At 38.1% G+C, this 22,321-nt stretch overlaps 1 protein-coding gene across 1 annotated transcript in view; it reads left to right on the forward strand.

The window, feature by feature from the left end:
* Positions 1 to 22,321, forward strand: part of LOC132117488 (DNA repair protein RAD50-like) — a 61,942-nt gene that overhangs the window by 8,272 nt on the left and 31,349 nt on the right. The window contains exons 7-10 of the mRNA XM_059526805.1: positions 5,638 to 5,803; positions 6,306 to 6,499; positions 8,656 to 8,862; positions 9,052 to 9,234. Of these exons, the coding sequence (XP_059382788.1) occupies positions 5,638 to 5,803; positions 6,306 to 6,499; positions 8,656 to 8,862; positions 9,052 to 9,234 (750 nt within the window). The remainder of the gene's footprint in view (positions 1 to 5,637; positions 5,804 to 6,305; positions 6,500 to 8,655; positions 8,863 to 9,051; positions 9,235 to 22,321) is intronic.

Here is a 22,321-nt window from a genome sequence, read left to right on the forward strand (position 1 = left end):
CCATTTGCCTTAAAATGGTGGAACAGTGTAGAACAAAGTGCAGCCATTAAGTTGCCCCAACAAGGTATTGGTATTATCTCTGAGAAAAGTCCTTGATATTCATGAAATTAATGATATTATTTTCAAAATATATGCTCATTTAAATAACTATCATGTGTAGGCTACACACATGATTATTTATTTATATATTATTGAACATGCAGTTATTTTCATTCTTAGAGGTGTGTTCCTTAAATGAAAATTAATAAATAAAAATAAATAGATTAAGAAAATATTACATCCATATAATAAAAAGGCATACCTGAAAGAAAAAAAAAAATTCTAGGGCCATAGTATTCAATGGCTGACTGTTATAGGTGATTTCATGTAATAATGTGAAACTTATTACTTGTCTGAATTTGAACATTATAATGGAATCATAAGCTACTACTCATAAAAAGAATTAGGGTCCTTGATCAATTGGAATAAAATGCTTCCAAACTGGATAAAGGGGCCTGGATAAATATTTTGCCCCTTACAAGACATAATGTCATAAAAGGGAGAAAAAAATAAATAAACTGCAGCAATTAATCCCATGCGTCAGCTCTTTAGTTTTCCATTCATCCTTTTGTGTGAGGTTTGTAAACTGCTGCTGTCACTTGAAGACTGGAAATTTCCACCCCGCATGGGAAAAGCAGACACAGAAGTAGGGCAGTAGAGCTGTGGAAAGATTCCCTATCAAATTAAGGTTTTCTGTACTAGTTGAGTGCAGGCTTCATGGCCACCTCAAAAAAGCCGTCTTCCTCCAGCGAAGCAGTTTATTCCAGCCATCGCGGCTTGTGTGGCTGAAATGAAGAGGTTTTGGGATAAGCCTTTTTCCCACTGAGTACCTGTTAAGGACTTCTCAAGGCTAGATGTCCAGGGAATGGAGAATTGGGGATGGCAAATCCTCCCCATGTAGGATCATCTGTGGTGAATCATTTGCATCCGAGCTGTATGGCAGCGCTCTCTTCAACTGGGGCCTCGTTGACAGGGAAAATAGAGCGCTTCGCCGCCTCTGTTTTTCAAAAGATTTATAAATTTTCTGTACTGGCCGTACATGCTTTGAACGCGACTTCCCTCCTCACAGCCTATCAAGCGGAGTTATTAGAGGAGATTGGGTCTTAGCTGGACTTCGGTTCTCCCAACCCATCGCTCTGGTAGGAGATATGCGTCATTGCAGATTTAAACCTGCACACGTCCCGCAGAGCAGTTCAAAGTTGTTGCCGGAGTATGGGCTTAGCGGTTGTGAGAGAGAGATCGCTATGTCTGGGTTTGTCAGGCCTCTTTGACAAAGAAAAAGTGGAGTTTTTGGATGCCCCTATCGATCCAAATGCCATGTTCGGCAAGACGGTAACAACTATGCGTCAGCAATGCGACCTGCATAAAAAAGAGGGAGAAGCATTCGAGGTCTGTCTCCCCAGAAAGCCTGCAGCTCATCCCTATTACCCAAGCAGTTCAAATTTCTGGCCTGCTACACCATTGTGAAACCGAAACAATTGTTCGCAGCCGCAGCTTTTAAATGGAATTTAAATGTGCAAAGTGTTCATGTGGGTAGTTCAAAGTCCAGTGTTCTCGGGAAAATGGCCCATGTTCCCCTGGCGCCCCCCAAAGAATTGTCTCTCCCTCTACTTATGAGGTTTGTTCTGAGGGAGGAAAGACAAAAGTGCGTAACCATCCCATCACAAATAAAGTGAAAGTGAAGGTCATTTGCCAAGTATGGTGACCCATACTCTGAATTGGTGCTCTGCATTTAACCCATCCAAGTGCACACACACAGCAGTGAGAAGTGAACACACACCCGGAGCAGTGGGCAGCTATATATCCAGCACCCGTGGAGCAACTGGGGGTTCAGTGCCTTCCTCAAGGGCACTTCAGCCATGGTTATTGAGGGTGGAAGACAGCGCTGCTGTATGTATCGTATCGTGGCATCTGTACAGTGATACATATCGTATCATGACTTTGCTGGTGATACACAGCCCTACTGTGAACAGCCAGCTTCTTTGGCAATGAATGTTTGTGGCTTACCCTCCTTGTGGACCACCCTGTCAATGATTGTCTTTTGGACAACTGTCAGATCAGCAGTCTTCCCCATGATTGTGTAGCTCGGAGAACCAAACAGAGACCATTTTGAAGGCTCAGGAAACCTTTGCAGGTGTTTTGAGCTGATTAGCTGATTGGCATGTCACCATATTCTAATTTGTTGAGTGAATTGGTGGGTTTTTGTTAAAGGAGAGCCAAAATGACCACAATTAAAAGAACCAAAGACTTAAACTACTTCAGTCTGTGTGTATTAATTTTATTTGATACATGAATTTCACAATTTGAGTTGAATTACTGAGCTAAATGAACTTTTCCACGACATTCTAATTTATTTAGATGCACCTGTATGTAGGGTTGTGCCGGTAGACGATAGTATCGTGTATCGACGATCGTCAGAGATATCGGCATAAGCAGAATTCTCTGTCGATAATCAAACATTTTAATTTTCCTATTAATGTTTTAGATTATAATAATAATAACTATTATTTTTATTAGGCTGCTTATTATAATTCGGCTTTTAAACTGCCCAGCTATTTCACTTAATTTCACTGCCCGCATTTCACACACACACCTCTCACACGCAGGAGGATTAGAGCCTGTAGTCACTGAAACTGTCTGCTTTGACTCGGATAATTCGTTAAATCCATGAAATGAAAGAGATAGAAAACGACGAGTTGGTGTCCCACACATTTAATGGCTGGTATACGGCAACGCGCTCTTCTCATACATGAGAGATTAACTCTTTCTTGGTGACACAAATAAAGTAAAGACAAAATAATTAACAAGGTGGCAGAGCGAATTTATCATCCATAGTGCATGGTTCTCACATAGTCCTTTTCTTAAAGACTGATCACTTAACTTATAAAACACACTATGTGGTGATGACGTAGAAGGACTACGTGAGAACCACTATGGATAAGTTCAATCTGCCGCCTTGTTATTATTTTCATGCACACCGCACTATAATGTGATGCATGCAAAATACATAGTTTTGGCCGTTACAAAGTCTCCATCCACAAACAGACGTACATCGTCTGCAGATGTAAGGCATCTCATTGCACTTTAACAAGTAATCTGAACGGCCTATATATGTGCACTATTTTAAACGAGCCCTCACTGAGTTTAATGCCACAGTTATGTGTAGAATGCATCTCATTCTTGTTTCTGTTGCGGTGCGTTAGACTCGTCATGAGGCGCGCGGTCCGGAGCGCTGTATGACTGATGCATCAGTTCAATTCAACTTTACTACAAATATATCAACTTACCTATTTTAAATACTTTATATTTAAATGTTCGTTTTTTGCCCAATATTAGTGTTTAACTGTTGGACTTTAAATGGAATCTGCTATTGATTTTCACCGTTGACTGATTTTGCAGAACATTTAGACTGATAACTTCCCTGCCCAGATGCGGACGTGCGATATGACAGTTACGTCCGACTATGTATGAACTAGCTGTTTTAAATACAGTATTTTTATATTTAACGTTAGTTAAATCAGTCAGTATGTTTGAAAGTAATTTTTTTTTTTATTATTATTGACTCCATAGGCTCTCTCTCGCGCACCTGCGCGGTTTAAAACACCAAATAGTTATGCTATGACAAGAACAAAGAGTCTCTCTCTTGCTCCACCCATGCTCGATAATATTGTGTATCGTCGATCTCACGGACTGACGATAAGACGATTTGAAAAATGACCATATCGCCCAACACTACCTGTATGTGTGGAAAGCACTGTAAAGTTATGTTTAAGGTGGGATATTATGAAAGCAAAAAGCATTAAACAAGACCAATAACCTTGATTTATTAACCTGTTAACAGTATAACCCATTTCCCCATAGTCTGTACTTATAAGTCAAAAATTGTTGTGGCTTGGACTTTTGATAGTCCAGTATACAAAATTCAAAAGTCCAGTTTTTTGATTTTTAGTATACAAAATTATCTATCTATCTTATCTATCTTATCTATCTATCTTATCTATCTTATCTATCTTATCTATCTATCTATATAAATAATCTATAGAATTATACAAAAACTATAGATCTCCTGGAAAATTTTTGTATGGTTGATTCGAGAGACTTTCATGTATTATGTAGATATATATACATATTAGTGGTGGGCCGTTATCGTGAGACTCTTATTGGGCGTTAAAATAATATTGCCGTTAATCTATTCTCAAAGTTGGGTTGGGAGCTTGGTCTATACTACGCGAACTATGATGACTTTCACCCTGATATTTTAGCGTGGATGTATACCTAGCCGAATCTGAAGGGGGCGAGAATGAGTCTTTAAACCTGTGTGTATGTCTACTGCTAACATGGATGCAGCTAAGATGCCGGCGGGTGTGCTTCAGGGAATTTTTTTTTTGTTGTTTAAGAAGCTTCCCAATGGAAACCTCGCCAAGACACATGCCTGTTTCACACATAATCCGTCTGCAGTACGTATGCGTTACGTATGTGGTGCTGAAGCAGCACGGACTCATACTCATTGTTCTTTCACACAGGACGCGTTTGCAGTCCGCTACTCAGTACGTAAACGATCACTGCACTGACGCACCGCTCCTGGAACACACTGACGGACCACAACCGCGTGAATGCTGGAATCCGTTAACATGGGTGCGTAAAAAAAAAATGCAACACATACGCACTGCAGACGGATTATGTGTGAAACAGGCGTAAGGTTGTTTGCACCTTGTGCAATGTGGAATTAGTTTACAGCTTTCTCAAGCAGTTTGTGATGCATTTTGGAAACAGGAGATGAGCCCCTGGTCTAACCCGTTCTCAAAGACTTAACGTTACTTTTAGTCATTATTTTATTTGGGTAGCAGACATATTCTGAATGCCTTCCGCAGAATTCAAATGAGCCATTTTAATCTTAGATTATTTTTTTTAATCTAGACTAATCTCACGGTAATCTTGGAATTAATCTAGATTAATCTAGATTTAAAAAATAAATCTATGCCCACCGCTAATATATATATATATATATATATATATATATATATATATATATATATATATATATATATATATATATATAATAAATATATATATATATATATATATATATATATATATAATAAATATATATATATATATATATATATATATATATATATATACCACGCTTCCTGGAAGTAGGACAGCCTCGTGTGGCAGGAAGAAAGTGAATACCTTTTTTTCCCCCTTTGAAATCCTTTATTTGGTTGTTTTCTTGCATGTCATTGAAAAATAAAGCATGGATAACATCTAGAAAAATACTTATATAAGGAAAATGACAACTATAAACTGCAGCAATTATAAACGGGAGGGAACGGTGAGCTTAATGAATAGTGATTCCGAGAATGGGACACCATACTTGGACACACGTCATGTCACATTAAACTATTATTTATAACTTATGGTCTGGATAAATTGTTTGTTGTCTGCAATACAATGAATACTAATACCATGTTTACTAAAAATATCACCTAAAAGGAGCATGTATAACCAAAAAAACAAGAGGCCTAAGACAAAGCCTTGTGCCACACCATTTGTTCATTCATTGAGGAACCCTGACTCTGTGTTGTGCGGTTTTAGGTATTCCAGGGCACAGACGATCAGCTGCAGGACATGTATCAGAATCACCAGAGGACTGTGAAGGAGAAGGAACGGAGACTTGTGGAGTGCCAGCGTGATCTTGAACGTGCAGGCCGAGAGTGCCAGAGGATGAACCGCATCAAATCTGACATGCTAGTTGAGCAAGGTAGTCAGATTTCCCTTTATGTATCAGTGATCGATGTATGTATCTGTTCTCTAATATCCTCAAATTGTTTAGTTGATTCTAATATTTAAAAAAAAAATCACTAGAAGACAAGTGATGTTCTTTTAGTATATATTACAGCCTGGCAAAACCATGATTGCTATATAAGTATTACAAGTCAAAGTTGTATAAAAAAAAAGAAATATATAGCCTGAATGCACTGTAAGTCGCTTTGGATAAAAGCATCTGCTAAATTGCATAAATGTAAGTTAGAGGAAGGTTTTTTTGGGAGGTGCATATAGGAGTACACTAGGGTTGCAACCAATGCATATCTGTACGTTGCATCTTTGATTTGATGGCAAAAGAAAAAAAACAATTTAACCACATTAAACACACAAGCACTGGAATGTGGCCACGTAATTTTTCTCTTATTACCTATTAGCAGCACATTATGATGTTTATTCATTTTAAGAGCTGTTCATCATAATTTTTGGTTTGTTTGAAGGACGTCTGCAGTTGGAGGCCGATAGATACACACAAAACATTAAAAAGAGGGACACCCAGGTCAAGAGTTTAGCATCTTTCCTGGAGTTGGAGGGTTATGACCGGACCCCTCTTAATGAGCGACAGCTCCAGAGCTTCCACAGACAAGTCAAAGAGAGACTGGACCAGGACTCAGAGGCCCTTAACCAAACTATGGTATGGTTTGAGTAACACATGATAATTACTCTATATTATACATCATCGTGTTGATTAATTTAGTGCTTAACAGAAAGTCAAAATAAAAAATAATGAAATAAAATAGGCACACAACTTAAAAAAAAATGTCAGTTATATATGGAGTCAAAATAATATATTTCCGTGTATATACGCAAAAAAAAATTACGTTTTGCAAAAGAAAATAAAGTTTTGCAAATTAAAATTAAAGTATTGAGGAAATGCTTTTGGGAAATGCAGCCCTGAAGAGTTTTGTAAATAATAGCCTATACTAGGGCTGCACGATTGTGTCGTTTAAGCATCGATATCGCGATGTACGAATCCACGATAGCACATCGCAAGATGTGCGATGTAGGCTGTCGTAGTTGATGCGTTATTAATTAACTGTACGGGCCAGCTGCTCCCTGGCCCTTGACGAATGTGATTCGCGGATTAATTGCACAGCTTAACCATCATAGAGTGAACGTTTATATTTTGCATGTGTTTTTAAGTCCTGTCAGTTTAACAGGGCAGAGAGAGAGAGAGAGAGAGAGAGAGAGAGAGCGCGCGCGCGAGAGAGAGAGAGAGAGCGCACCGCACGCTCACCGTCTTCAAACAACACAAGCACTGTCTTGCTCTTTCTCCCTCGCGCATATTAATCAATTGACACGATGGTGTCGATGTTTAAATCATTTAAAATGAGAATGTAAGTGTGCTCACCCCATTTTTGTTTGTAAGAAAAAATTAGATTTCATATCGCAATATTAATCGCAGAAAAATAAAATATCGCAATGTCATTTTTTTCCCAATATCGTGCAGCCCTAGCCTATACTGTAAAAGGCCGACATGCCAATAATTTTTTTTTTTTTTACTGGAAGTGCACTTTAGTGGATGAATTTATCCACTAAAACACTCATTTATCACAGTTAATTAGATAAGCAATACACAAATTAAAAGGGGACATAAGCATAACAATAAATATAAAAATATAGCCCTATTTAATGTAATATTATCAATCATTATATAAGGTTAGCCTATATGAATGAATGAATGAAATGAATGAATAAATGAATGGTGCATTTATATAGCTCTTTATTGTGTATTGTTGTACATCCAAAGTGCTGTACAGTCATGTTGGGGGTCTCTCCTCAACCACCAGCAGTGTGCAGCATCCACTTGGATATATTATATGCAATGATAACAATAATAATAGCCTTATATGCACATATATTACATAAAAGACACAATCAATGGACTGTGGGATGGATAAAAATATTTTATCAGTCTCTTATAATCTCAGGTTGCTCTGGTCACGCAGGTTTGTTTATGCATTAAACTCGTGGCCACGACAAAACTAAAACAAAAAGACTTGAGCTTCATTTTTTTTAATCTTACAATGACAGTCATTTATTAATTTATGCCAGGAATAAAAGAAAAACAAAGTCGAGATCGATATGAAACTTGAGTCGTAGACCTCTTTAATGATGTAAGTTATAGTTTATGAAGTGAATTGCATTATTTTACATTATGACTAGCAGTATCTCTGAACTACTAAAACCAAAGAACGTTCTGTGTGCTGGCGTCCTCCCACAAGTTAAGAGATTTTAAACTAACACTGTTAATACACATGCAGTTAACCAAATGAAACAATACACATTTTAATGCTTATAAAAGTGTACACATCAAGAGAAACAAAGAGCAGATGTTCATGGTAACAACTTCTTTAACTTGAGCAAACACTGCTAATACACATATACATTTGTTTATAAAACGAAAACATGCATGTTTTAATGCTATTGAATAAAAAGAAATGATCCACTCGCAAGCCTCTGCTCATCATGACAGTACCTGGATCAGTGAGCTGCCTCTCGGGCTGATGACGTCACTTCCAGGGAGGCATGTTGTACATGCCCCCGTCCCTTGACCCCACCCTCACGTCAAAATAGAGCCACAAAGTGAGATGGGCAGAAAAATTGCAAAATCATTGCTTTCACGTGGTTTCATTTATGTTTTGCATTTTTTTATTATCGTTTGCAAAACTTTATTTTTTTGTGTATATATATATATATACTGCATTGTTTTGACTCCATATTTATAAGTTCAATATTATTATTGTAACGTTACCATTGTTTAGTGATAATTTCTTAATTTGTTTTCAGCGTGATATGCAAGAGAAAGAGGCACAGAAGCAGCAAAGCATCGATGATCTCAGAGATAAAAAGACAGGTCTAGAGAGAACCATTGAGCTGAAGAGAGACATACAGGCCAAGAAACAACAGGAACTGAAAAACATCAAGTCTGACCTCCAAAGACTGGAGGGCTCCTCAAGCAGACTACAGGAGCTAGAAACTGAACTTCAGAAAGCGGTTAGGCCTGCGCTACTGCACTACACCACACATGACTTCCTTTGAGCAAGCAGATGTCTTTGTAATTATGTTCTTGTTTGGCTCAACTGATTCCTTAACTAAACTGGCTAAATTTGAAACTAACAGAACTAACATCAGTGGCACCTGTGTTGCTTTTAGATACATCTCTTAAAATGTGTGTGTTCATAGGAGCGTGAGCTTGATAATGCCGTACAGGCCTGTACGGTGGACAGTCTAAAGGCAGAGGTAGTTGAACTACAAAAGGAGAAAACTGAACTGGACCAGGCCCAGCGCAAGCTAGACCAGGAGATGGAATTACTCAACACACACACCGCGACACGCACACAAATGGACATGCTCAAGAAGACCAAGGTGAGCTCACATACCATCACTCTTTTGTCCAGTAGTGGCCAGTCCCCACTTAAATGCCAAAAACAAATATAACAAACATAAAATAAATGTCTTTGGCAATAACACATCTGAACAGCAAAACCTTAACAGAAATCATCCAGGATATAGCTAATAATAGTGCACAACACAATGAAATTGGCGTAACACAATGAAATTGGCACAACACAACAGAGACAAGCTTATTTATAACTAATGTAAATAGACTATGTAAATGTAATGTAAATATCTATTTTCACGTAGTATAAACAGCATATCGCTAAGATATGGTACCAATACCAGTGAAAATTCTCAGGTCTTGGTACCAAAGCACAACACAAAAACACTTTAATTTAATCCAAACTGTACATATTTAATTTTAAAGGGTTTTTGAATTTTAAAGCCAAGAATAACAACTAAGCAAGTAAAAAAAAAAAAAAAGGCCAGAACTGCTTTTCTGACTGATATGACAAACAATGTTAACCATTTGCACATTCTCTAACAATCATATTTTAGGTTCACAATTCATTTAAAAGACTCTGGTATGTAAAAATAGTAAATATTCTCATGTCGTCCTGTTGTTTACCCTAATAAATGTTATAGGAACATTAAATAGTTAATAAAGAAACTTCATTCTAATGCTCATTATATGAGCGTTAGCCATGTTTATGTTTACGATCACTGCTCCAATAACAGCGTTCATTTCAATCCGACATTCAAATTAAAATGTTGAATAATATTAATAACAGAACACAGCCTTGCACACTATTTGTGGCATCATATATATGCAATTTCATTCTCTGATAGCAGGAGACGCTTGTAGAGCACGAAAGAGAGACGGTTCCCCAGTAATGGCTGTAATCAATTAAGCGCTGATCCTGCAATCGATCACAAACGCTGTTCAGGTATTACAGGCAAGATTAAATAAAAAAAAATAAAAGATTTAAAAAAATGACATCCATAATTTTCTGACGACAGACGGTTTCCTTCAAAAAATACAGTGATATAAAAACACCCGCACCGGGTTTCGACTGTGACAGGTGCAGTAATCATGTTTATTCAACGAAGTCAAATCCTTTTGGAAAATCTATTTGTGCTGGTGAGTTTTGATATTGTGTTGGGCCGCCACAAATAAATAAATGTATGGAAAACCCAATGAAACTTACCTGCTTGAACTCTTTCATTTGATCTGGCTGTCTGTCTTTAAAATTTTAAAAAAATTTTAATAAAATTTTGCACCTTTCAGGTAGCGCATAAAGAACCGGGTTGACTGGGTACTCTGTACCACTGGTACTTAAAAAAAAAACCTGGTAGCGTAACATTTTAAATTTTTAGTACCGACTTGGTACTGAAGTACCAGGTCTTTTAACAACACTAATATATACAATACCGTAACAATACCATACCAGTGTTTTTATGGACTCTTTCACTTGAACTTGCACATTATTGTGGTTGAATTAATTTCATAGTTGTTTCTCGCGACCACATGAATGATGCTTTTAAGTTCAAATTTGGGCTATGTACTTGAGTTAAATGTCTAACAATATTACTCTTTTTAAACCGGTTTTACTGCACCAGGCTTTATGAATAACACTTTAAATTCACATAGCTTTATAAATGACTTGGCTAAGGTTTTTTTTTTTTGCAGGAAATTGTTACAGTAATATGTTCCAAATTTAGATTTCGTTATATCAAACTTTGGATTTCGTTTATATAAAGTCCTTAGATATAACACATTCTCTGTAGTGGCCAAGAAAGTGAGCGCCATTGATTATTCTTTTTTGTGTTGTGTGCTACTGAGCCACTGTATCAATTCAATTCAAGCTTATTTGTATAGCTTTTTACAATAGAAATTGTTGCAAAGCAGTTTTACAGAAAATTAAGTTTCTACAATATTTAGTAGTAGCTTATCAGTGGTGACTGTATGGTGACAATATGTCCCGTATGCGTGTCCTGATTGCTCTTGTGGAAAGTATAACACAGGCTTTAGGGAGAGTGATGGATTGTAGCATGGTACAAGACTAGTTACCATTAAGGGCCTTATAGGTGAGTAATAATGTTTTGTAGCCAGTACAGAAACTGTAGAATTAGGGTAAAATGATAATAATAATAATAATAATTCCTTACATTTATGTAGTGCTTTTCTAAGTACTCAAAGCGCTTTACATTGTCAAGGTGTATCTCCTCATCCACCACCAGGGTGCAGTATCCACCTGGATGATGCGACGGCAGCCGTATTGCGCCAGAACGCCCACCACACACTAGGTTATTGTTTGAAGAGGATACCGAGTGATAAAGCCAATCGGCAGATTAAGGGAATTTTTAGGAAGCTATGAAGGTCAGAGGCCAATGGGCAAATTTGGTCACACCTCTACTCTTTTCGAAAGACATCCTGGGATTTTTAATGACCACAGAGAGTCAGGACCTCAGGTTTAATGTCTTATCCGAAGGACGGTGCTTGTTGACAGTATAGTGTCCCCATCACTACACTGGGGCGCTAGGACCCACACAGACCACAGGGTGAGCACCCCCTGCTGACCTCACTAGCACCTCTTCCAGCAGCAACCTATTTTTCCCAGGAGTCTCCCATCCAGGTACTAACCAGTAGTGCTGCAACGACACGTCGACGTCATCGATTACGTCGACTACAAAAATACCTCGACGTGCGTAAAATGCGTCGACGCGTCACACTGTTTACATCTCGCGTAATGGCATACTGGGAATGGAGAAAGTTGCATTCTATCACAAAAGCAGAGACCACTGTTATCAAAAGTATGGGAATACTTCATACAGAGGCCAAATAAAATGGCCATTTGTTCCCTTTGAAAAAACGATATGGTATACCACGGCAGCACAACTGCGATGCACGAGCACCTCAGAGGAGAACATCCTGGCGCTCTCCGGTGTTACAGTTTAACTGGTTACCGTGTGATCTGGTGACCAACTTCCTGGTTCAGGTATCTGCTGCAGATGTGATTGAACGACCGCAGCAGATTCGGCGATTCTAAAAGTGTCTAATAAACGCAGACTTGCTCATTGCATGATTTTGATATTCTTGTAAAGGATAAAATAAAAAATAAAGTCTTTGTTGGCGCGGGTTTCTAACACGCGTTAGGGGCGTTCACATATCACGCCTAAAAACGCGTGGAAAACGCGAGTCGCGCCGCTTTCTCCTTCTTTCCAAAGCGCTCAGGCAGTTGCGCCCCTGGGATGTCTGCCGTTGCTAAGCAACCATGGCGTGCTCTCTCCCTGAAGACGCGGAAATTTCAGCAAAGGATAAATGGATTTGCAGCACTAAAAATCGCTTGCAGTAGCTCTGCTACTAAATTTTATTTCAAAATGGCAATCCATATACAGCTATGATCAGCAGTTCCTTCATCTTATCTGAGCTTTCAACGTTGTTATGGGAAAAGATGAAGCTGATTGGTTAGTTCTTGTCACATGACCTGCGGTGCGCTTGCGGCATTCTGAAAAGTTGAGATGTTTTTAACTCGATGTGGTGCGACCGTGCCTGTTTTCACAACCGCGTCGTTTCCATTATGAGCACGCATACCGCACGCCTACATTGGAAATAACGAACTTGAGCGTGCAAAAGACATGATATGTGAACGGCCCCTTAAAAGACAGCGTGCCGCAAGACAACCGTCACAAACCACCGAGCTACCCCGAATCAGCTCCAGATCTCTGGAAACCATGCTAAACCATAGCAGAACCCTGACTACATTTTATGGTCTGTGATGCTAAAGAACATTTCATGACGTCCCAGACAACTGTAAATTTGTGGCTACTGTGGTTTAATTACAACCCGAATTCCGGAAAAGTTGGGACGTTTTTTAAATTTTAATAAAATGAAAACTAAAAGACTTTCAAATCACATGAGCCAATATTTTATTCACAATAGAACATAGATAACATAGCAAATGTTTAAACTGAGAAAGTTTACAATTTTATGCACAAAATGAGCTCATTTCAATTTTGATTTCTGCTACAGGTCTCAAAATAGTTGGGACGGGGCATGTTAACCATGGTGTAGCATCTTCTTTTCTTTTCAAAACAGTTTGAAGACATCTGGGCATTGAGGCTATGAGTTGCTGGAGTTTTGCTGTTGGAATTTGGTCCCATTCTTGCCTTATATAGATTTCCAGCTGCTGAAGAGTTCGTGGTCGTCTTTGACGTATTTTTCGTTTAATGATGCGCCAAATGTTCTCTATAGGTGAAAGATCTGGACTGCAGGCAGGCCAGGTTAGCACCCGGACTCTTCTACGACGAAGCCATGCTGTTGTTATAGCTGCAGTATGTGGTTTTGCATTGTCCTGCTGAAATAAACAAGGCCTTCCCTGAAATAGACGTTGTTTGGAGGGAAGCATATGTTGCTCTAAAACCTTTATATACCTTTCAGCATTCACAGAGCCTTCCAAAACATGCAAGCTGCCCATACCGTATGCACTTATGCACCCCCATACCATCAGAGATGCTGGCTTTTGAACTGAACGCTGATAACATGCTGGAAGGTCTCCCTCCTCTTTTTTATCCCGGAGGACACGGCGTCCATGATTTCCAACAAGAATGTCAAATTTGGACTCGTCTGACCATAAAACACTATTCCACTTTGAAATAGTCCATTTTAAATGAGCCTTGGCCCACAGGACACGACGGCGCTTCTGGACCATGTTCACATATGGCTTCCTTTTTGCATGATAGAGCTTTAGTTGGCATCTGCTGATGGCACGGCGGATTGTGTTTACCGACAGTGGTTTCTGAAAGTATTCCTGGGCCCATTTAGTAATGTCATTGACACAATCATGCCGATGAGTGATGCAGTGTCGTCTGAGAGCCCGAAGACCACGGGCATCCAATAAAGGTCTCCGGCCTTGTCCCTTACGCACAGAGATTTCTCCAGTTTCTCTGAATCTTTTGATGATGTTATGCACTGTAGATGATGAGATTTGCAAAGCCTTTGCAATTTGACGTTGAGGAACATTGTTTTTAAAGTTTTCCACAATTTTTTTACGCAGTCTTTCACAGATTGGAGAGCCTCTGCCCATCTTTACTTCTGAGAGACTCTGCTTCTCTAAGACAAAGCTTTTATAGCTAATCATGTTACAGACCTGATATCAATTAACTTAATTAATCACTAGATGTTCTCCCAGCTGAATCTTTTCAAAACTGCTTGCTTTTTTAGCCATTTGTTGCCCCCGTGCCAACTTTTTTGAGACCTGTAGCAGGCATTAAATTTTAAATGAGCTAATTAAGTGGATAAAAGTGTAAAATTTCTCAGTTTAAACATTTGCTACGTTATCTATGTTCTATTGTGAATAAAATATTGGCTCATGTGATTTGAAATTCCTTTAGTTTTCATTTTATTAAATTTTAAAAAACGTCCCAACTTTTCCGGAATTCGGGTTGTATAAGCGCTATCGTAAACTCATATTTACCATAGTAAAATAATTTTCTTTATTTTTGTATACTGTAAAAACTTCAACCACATTGGTTGAAAATGAATAAAGGTTGAAATATTATATTAGAAGTTGTACTTCCAAGGGATTCATTAGCTAATCAAAACAAGAACATTAGATTAATTATTTATTGTAATAAAAATAATCGTTAGAGTAGTCGACAGAAAAAATAATCGTTAGTTGCAGCTCTACTGACCAGGCTCAACCCTGCTTAGCTTCAGTGGGCAACTGGTCTTGGGCTGCAGGGTGATATGGCTGCCGTTTATTAAAGATTTAGGACAACCACCTAGAAGTGCATTACAGTAGCCCAGTCTAGATGTCATGAATGCATGAACTAGCTTTTCTGCATCACAAACAGGTAATGTGTTTCGTAGCTTAGCAGTGTTTCTAAGATGGAAAAATGCTGTTTTTGTAACATGGCAAATATGATTTTCAAAGGACAAGTTGCTGTCTAATATAACACCCATATTTTTGACTGTAGGGGAAGTAACAGTACATCTGTCTAGTAGCAAACTGTAATCTACGAGATTCTGTGTACAGTTTTTTGGTCCAATAAGTAATATCCCTGTCTTATCCGATTTTAATATTGGTCATCCTATCTTTTACATTTTTAACACTCTTTGTTAGCTTAGATAATTTAGAAATTTCATCTGGTCTCATTGAGAGATAAATAGTTGAGTATCATCAGCATAACAGTAGAAACTAATCCCGTACTTTCTAATAATATAACCAAGGGGCAGCATGTATATTGATAATAGAAGAGGACCTAGGACAGATCCTTGTGGCACTCCATATTTTACTGGTGATAAATGAGATGACCCCATTAAAATAAACAAAGTGGTAGCGATGTAACAGGTCGGATCTAAACCATCTTAGAGCCTGCCCTTGAATACCTGTGTAGTTTTCTAATCAATCTACAGTATGAGTATGTTATGGTCTATAGTGTCGAATGCAGCACTAAGATCAAGTAAAATTAACAATGAGATGCAGCCTTGGTCTAACGCAAGAAGCAATTCATTTGTAATTTTAACCCTCTGGAGTCGATTAACGCATATACGCGTTATGAGGCATTTTCACCTGATAACCCCGAAAGGAACTTAAATTACACTTTCAGTTTTGATCGTACAGATAAGAGCAATACATCAATCGAATCTGTAAAGGGTTGACCTTTTTTGTATACATACATAATAACAACAAAACGCTTTTAGAAATGCGTCATTAAAATTAACTGTAACTCCGTGAATACTCAACGAAAAGACATGAGAGATATATCTATAGAAAGCCTGAAATGTCTACTTTTTAAAGTAATGTTGCTGCCGAAAACAAGTACTCTGTGATAAAGTAATCCATATGAAAACAACACGTTTTTTCCCTTCATTATCCGTTAATGCGACCACGCCCCCCGCACTGAACGCCCTATTCAGATTATAATGTTTCACTGAAGCGTGCGGCTACACGCTTACAACAGAAAACAAAGCGGCGAGACTGTTCTTCAAGTTTTTTCTTTTATTTTACTGTTTGCTTCGCGATGAGAGGAATAAGACATAATTCACCCCAAAAAGATGTGATGTGGTTGAGGATAGGGCTGGGCGATATATAAAAAAAAATGATATCTCGATATTGTCAACATTTTTACGATATTCGATATATATCTCGATATGTTTGCATTTGCATTTAAATAATACAAAATAAAACATAATTTTCTTTTGCCCATTAAAAAAAAAAAAAAACTATTTAGATTAAACAGCTAATTTAAGCAGTTAAAAAATCTAGACCAAGAGATCACTTACTGCTTTTTATTAAATGAATACATGTAGGCCTATATGTAACTGAAGCAGTGCAAATTAAGTAACAGTTACAGAAAGTGCATTCTGTCAACTTTTTAGTGCATGCAATTGACAATTTAAACTATGCAACTGGGATAAGTATTTTATTTTATTTTTTTTAACAAGTTGTTAAGCTTAGAACTCAAGTCTGTCAACTGTCTGCGGTTTTAAGAAAAGCTCTGTGGCATGAAACTATGTTCCTACTGACACTAAAAACCCTCTTAGATGGGGAGCTAGTTGCTGAAGCACATAGCTATTTCTTATATATAAATATATATATTTAACTAAATACCAAAGACTTTTGCATTCTCTGTCTATATTATGGAAACTGGTAAACATATCAGTGAAATTCCCCAATAGTAATTCCAAATGGCCATAGCCTATGTTTCTCTATTCAAACATCAGCGTTTGAGTAAGTGCATTTATTTTGCGATCACAAATGCAAACAATACATTTGAGATCTCACGACAGAACACAGACCGGCTGAACGACGCTTTCATTAGATTGCTCAATTCCAGCTTGTTAGTGTTTTCAGATTATCGTCGGCGGCTCTTCCGCAATGAGGAGTGAGCACGTGCGCATGGTTGCCAGATTGCTTAAAATAAGCAAACACCAGGCAGAAAATGTATCCTTGTAACAGTGGAGCTCTGATTCGGAGATTTAAACTCTTTTTATCTGGCAACCGCTATCATTAAAGCTATCGTAGTAGAGGGGCGTAGAGCAGTCAGCAGTTACAGGTTCCTTTTTTGGACATTCGGCGCGTTCTTTTGGGAAAGTATGCTTGAATTTGAAATATTCGATATTCCTGATATATTCAAATTGTACATCGTCGTCGAAATTATTCCGATATTATCGCTAATATTCGATTTATCGCCCAGCCCTAGTTGAGGATTTGAGATTTGGATTTCCTCAGAAAAAAAAAAAGGAAGCACTTTATTCAGCAGAGATCATAAACATGAGTAAATCTCTTTTATTTATTTATATACCTGTGCTAGTTTTCACATAAGTCATAAAAACGTCCGGATTTTCCATACAAGGTCATAAAAAACATTTAGCCACGTTTTAAATTGATATGCTAGTCCATTAATTTGTTCCATTAAAATACTCTCGCAATGGCATTCATTTGTTTTCCCTGTTGTAGTTCTGTACGAGGAATCTTGGTGGTATCACACTGGTATCACAGCGTTCCAGAACTACAAGGTCCATGCGGCAGCATACAGACTTGTCAGAAGGACTTTCACAGAAACTCACACGAACTCCGAACATACTGTATCACATTGAGTCACTGCTTAGCTTAATTGAAATCATCCTGGCTATCACAATGGGAAAATGTACCTTTAACGATCTATGGCTCGAAGATGGTGCGTTTAGTAGCTGAACGCGGAAAAGCTGAACTGAGTAGCTGGTTACTTGCGCGCTGTGTTCGGTGCGGAGAGAGAGCTGCGTATCACGGACAGTCCGTCCTGCACATGAACGAACAAATACTAATCGCATTTTCGAACAAACAAAAGGATGTGAAAGAGCCCAATTCAGTACCACGGTGTTCAGGGCTCATGCAGAGAAATCTTCTCAAAACGCTTGTACACCGAATTTGCTTCTTTTTGCTCTTGTGCCGACAACTACATACAAAATGTCAAAATACCCGCCTTGGAAAGTTGCTCTAAAATGCTCTAAAAAATCTTTTTTTTTTTCAGTTATTTGTCAGTTATTTCTTAAGTGAAAGTAAACAGTTGAGGAAAAAGATGCGTTCATCGTCTCTTAAAGTGACCGCGCCTAATTTAGCTACTTGCTGCTGTAATGTTAATCCAAGAAAATGAGAGAAAAATAACTCGCTGCTCTTGACTGCGTTACTTTGTAGTTTTAACAAGAATTTATGCCCAGTCAAACCAAAAATTATCCAGACTCCAGATATAATTTTTGATATACATATTTTACTAGTAGGTACAGGACAATAATACATTTATGTAAGTGAGTATTAGCAAATTGTGACATATTATACCCAAAGATTCTTCATACAGTGAACTACTAGTGAAATATATATATATATATATATGTTTTATCTATCTATATATAAAATTGGGAACAAAAATTCAGCACCTTATAAAGCACCATTCATTGCTTATGTGTTTTTTTTTTCTGAATAGCTAATGCAACCTTTTCACACAACAGTCTGAACAAAATGAAGCATTGCTTGGTAATTGGTCAGCAAAGTATTGATAGTTGTGTAAATGTTGTCATAATAACAGTTGTCTGTAGTTTTGGTTGATTGTAATTAGGGCTGTGCAAAAAATCGAATGCGATTTTCATGCGCATCTCATCAGTAAAGATGCTCCTGTGATTAGGGCTGCACGATATTAGGAAAAAATGACGATATTTGCGATATTTTATTTTTCTGCGATATATATTGCGATATTTTTTCTTACAAACAAAACTGGGGAGATCACACTTACATTCTCATTTTAAATGATTTAAACATCGACACCATCGTGTCAATTGATATGTGCGAGGGAGAGAGAGCAAGACAGCGCTTGTGTTGTTTGAAAACGGCTCGGTCTCTCTCTCTCTCTCTCAATTCAATTCATATTGCTTTATTGGCATGACATACAAAGGTACATATTGCCAAAGCATTGTACATAGCAGAATAGAAACAAACAAAACAAAAATACATATATATTCATAAGAAAAAAAAATGACATGCAAAATAAATCCATATACATTTCTATAAACATTGATGGTACTTCTAATGTACTCTGTCTGTCTCTCTCGCGCGCGCTCTCTCTCTCTGTCTCTCTCGCGCGCGCTCTCTCTCTCTGTCTCTCACGTGCGTGCTCTCTCTCCCTGTCTCTCACGCGTGCTCTCTCTCTGTCTCTCTCGCGCGCTCTCTCTCTCTCTCTCTGTCTCTCTCGCGCGCTCTCTCTCTCTCTCTGTCTCTCTCGCGCTCCCTCTCTCTCTGCCCTGTTAAACTTGCATGTGGTTTTCAGTCCTGTCAATTATAGACTTTCACTCTGATGGTTAAGCTGTGCAATTAATCCGCGAATCACATTCGTCAAGGGCAGGGGAGTAGCTGGCCCGTACAGTTAATGAATAACGGATCAACTACGACAGCCTACATCGCATATCCTGCGATGTGACTATCGTGGATTCGTACATCGCGATATCGATGCTTAAACGACACATCGTGCAGCCCTACCTGTGATTAGAAGTATTTCGCTAGCACGTGCGTTCAGATCAGGGTTGCCAGGTTTTCACAACAAATCCTGCCTAGTTGCTTCTTAAAACTAGTCCAAAACTAGTCCAATCACGTTTCCAGGAGGTTCCCCGATAAAAATTGCTTCCCGGGGTTAAAATATACATTTTTTGGAAGGGTTGCCTTGGTAAAATTCGCATTTTAGGGGCTAAATATCACGTTATTTGTATTGGGGTTGCTTCAAACCGCGGACATGAAAAACAATCGCAGACTTGGCAACACTGGTTCAGGTGGTGCGGCAGTTACTACACAGAGCCGTAGTCTACCGACAACTAACACAAAATCATTTTCAAAATCGACAAAGAATCGTCTACGATTTTAACATCGATTTTGTGTAGATTGTCAGTGAATTACGGCTCGGTGTAGTAAATGCCAACCAGTGTTGCCAAGTCTGTGGTTGTTTTTCATGTTCGCTGGTCGAAGCGACCCCAATACAAATAACGTGATATTTAGCACCTAAAATGCGAATTTTACCAAGGGAACCCTGCTAAAAAACTTATATTGTAACCCCGGGAAGCAATTTTTATCGGGGAACCTCCTGGAAGCGCGATTGGACTAGTTTTGGACTAGTTTTGAGAAGCAACTGGGCAGGATTTGTTGTGAAAACCTGGCAACCCTGATCTGAACGCACGTGCTGGAGATATACTTCTAATTACAGGAGCATCTTTACTGATGAGATGTGCATGAAAATCGCATTCGATTTTTTGCACAGCCCTAATTGTAATCCATTACATACATTTCTATCAAAGTTATGACATTATCAAGACAAATTTGTTCTGACACAGTTTAACTCTAAATTATTGTCATATTTTATAACCATTTTAGAAGCAATAGCAAATAAACTGTAATAATGTGAAAAATGTTCAAGGTGTCTGAATAAATTTTGGTTTGATTGTATATTTAATTTTTACATTGAAGACTATCCAGTGCTATTTTACATTTAATTATTCGGTTTCTGTACCTGGACACCTACAAACTTGAAAAAAAACTTAAACGTTGTGTAAATAGCAAAAATAAATAAATATGAACGAGCATACAAATTAAACAATTTCAAACAGGGCCCACTGGTACAACCTTCAGCGGGGCCCCGCTGACCCCAGCTACGGCCCTGCCTGTGGGTGTTGAATACTTATTATTTTGGAAAGTAATGCCATAAAATAATTGTTAATTTACAATGTTACTTTACAATGTTACAATTGTTAAGTGTTCCTGTGTTCTTGATACTCAAGAAAAAGAAGGCGAAGGCTTCAGTTTCTTAATCTTAAGAAATAATAGAATAACTCTTTAAATAATAAAACTTGTTACTTTCAATGAAAGTCAATAATAAAAAAAGACTTTTGAAAGGAATTTTAATGACTGAAGTTATTTATCGTAATTCGTGTAGGTCATAAATTCAAATCCTAATAGTCATAAAAAGGTCTTAAAAAGTCTTAAATTTGACTGATTAAACCCTATAGAAACCCTGAATAAAATATTGATGCACGTGAGTTTGTGTGGCGATACTGTATAGATTCTCAAAAACAGAATATCGATATAAAAATTTTTTAAAAATCATACAAGATTCATGGCAGTTGTTTCATTTAGAGTTTATTTCCCGACTGCTAGATTGCAGTCTTCATCTCTGTACAAATCCTGAGTGACAGGAAATACTAGTATAAGAGCACACCAAGAATGTTAGTGTTGTAGTTCACTGCTAGTAATGGAGGGTGAAACATTTGTCCCAGTTCATGTTTCGGTGTACAAAGCTGAAGTGTGCTGTCATTTAGGCTTTTGTGGTAACGTCCACTGCGTGACTATTGAGCTGTCGCTACCTCAGTTCGGCCGCTTGCCGCAACCCGTGTGAAGAGGCGGGTCACACGGGTTGCTGGGTCTATCAGTCTACAGCCGCCTTTACACTGCACATGACATTCGGACAAGATTGTCGCATTTCTCCCTCTAGGTGCAGTCACGCAGAACTGGTTGTGCAGCGACCATTACCTCGGCATATTCACCATGGTAAAATGAATAGATTTAATGAATATAATTAATGTATGAATGCATCCTCACAAATCAAATGACCCCCCCCCCCCCCATCATAATATAATTATTCTAAAGCACCATTTCACAGAAATAGTTTTTAAAGAATAATGTTAAAGTGAACAACATATAGGAAATTTTGACCTCGCACATAAAGTTTTGATTAGAATACATCACATCCGGTCGGGAGGTCGCATATGGTCTACGCACAGAAGTTCAAATATTTGAACGCATCCGAAGCTCAAATCGTATACAAAATTTCTGCATACGCATATGATCAGAACTCCATGCAGCTCCCGCACTACTTTCCATTGGAAATGAATGACTTCCGGTCTGTCGCTTGTTGTTTGTTGGAGATAGTGGAAAGGGCGGGTTATGGTATGCAATCGGCATAACCGAGGATCCATTTTCTCTCATTTTAGGGGTGCATTATGCAGTTGGTGCGGTGCTCGCGTCAAGGTTTTGGATGGCGGTAAAGTTAGTTTGACATTCATTAGACATTCGTTTTTTTTTTTTTTTTTTTTTTT

This window comes from Carassius carassius, chromosome 36 (assembly GCF_963082965.1).
Source record: "Carassius carassius chromosome 36, fCarCar2.1, whole genome shotgun sequence".
Taxonomy (NCBI): domain Eukaryota; kingdom Metazoa; phylum Chordata; class Actinopteri; order Cypriniformes; family Cyprinidae; genus Carassius; species Carassius carassius.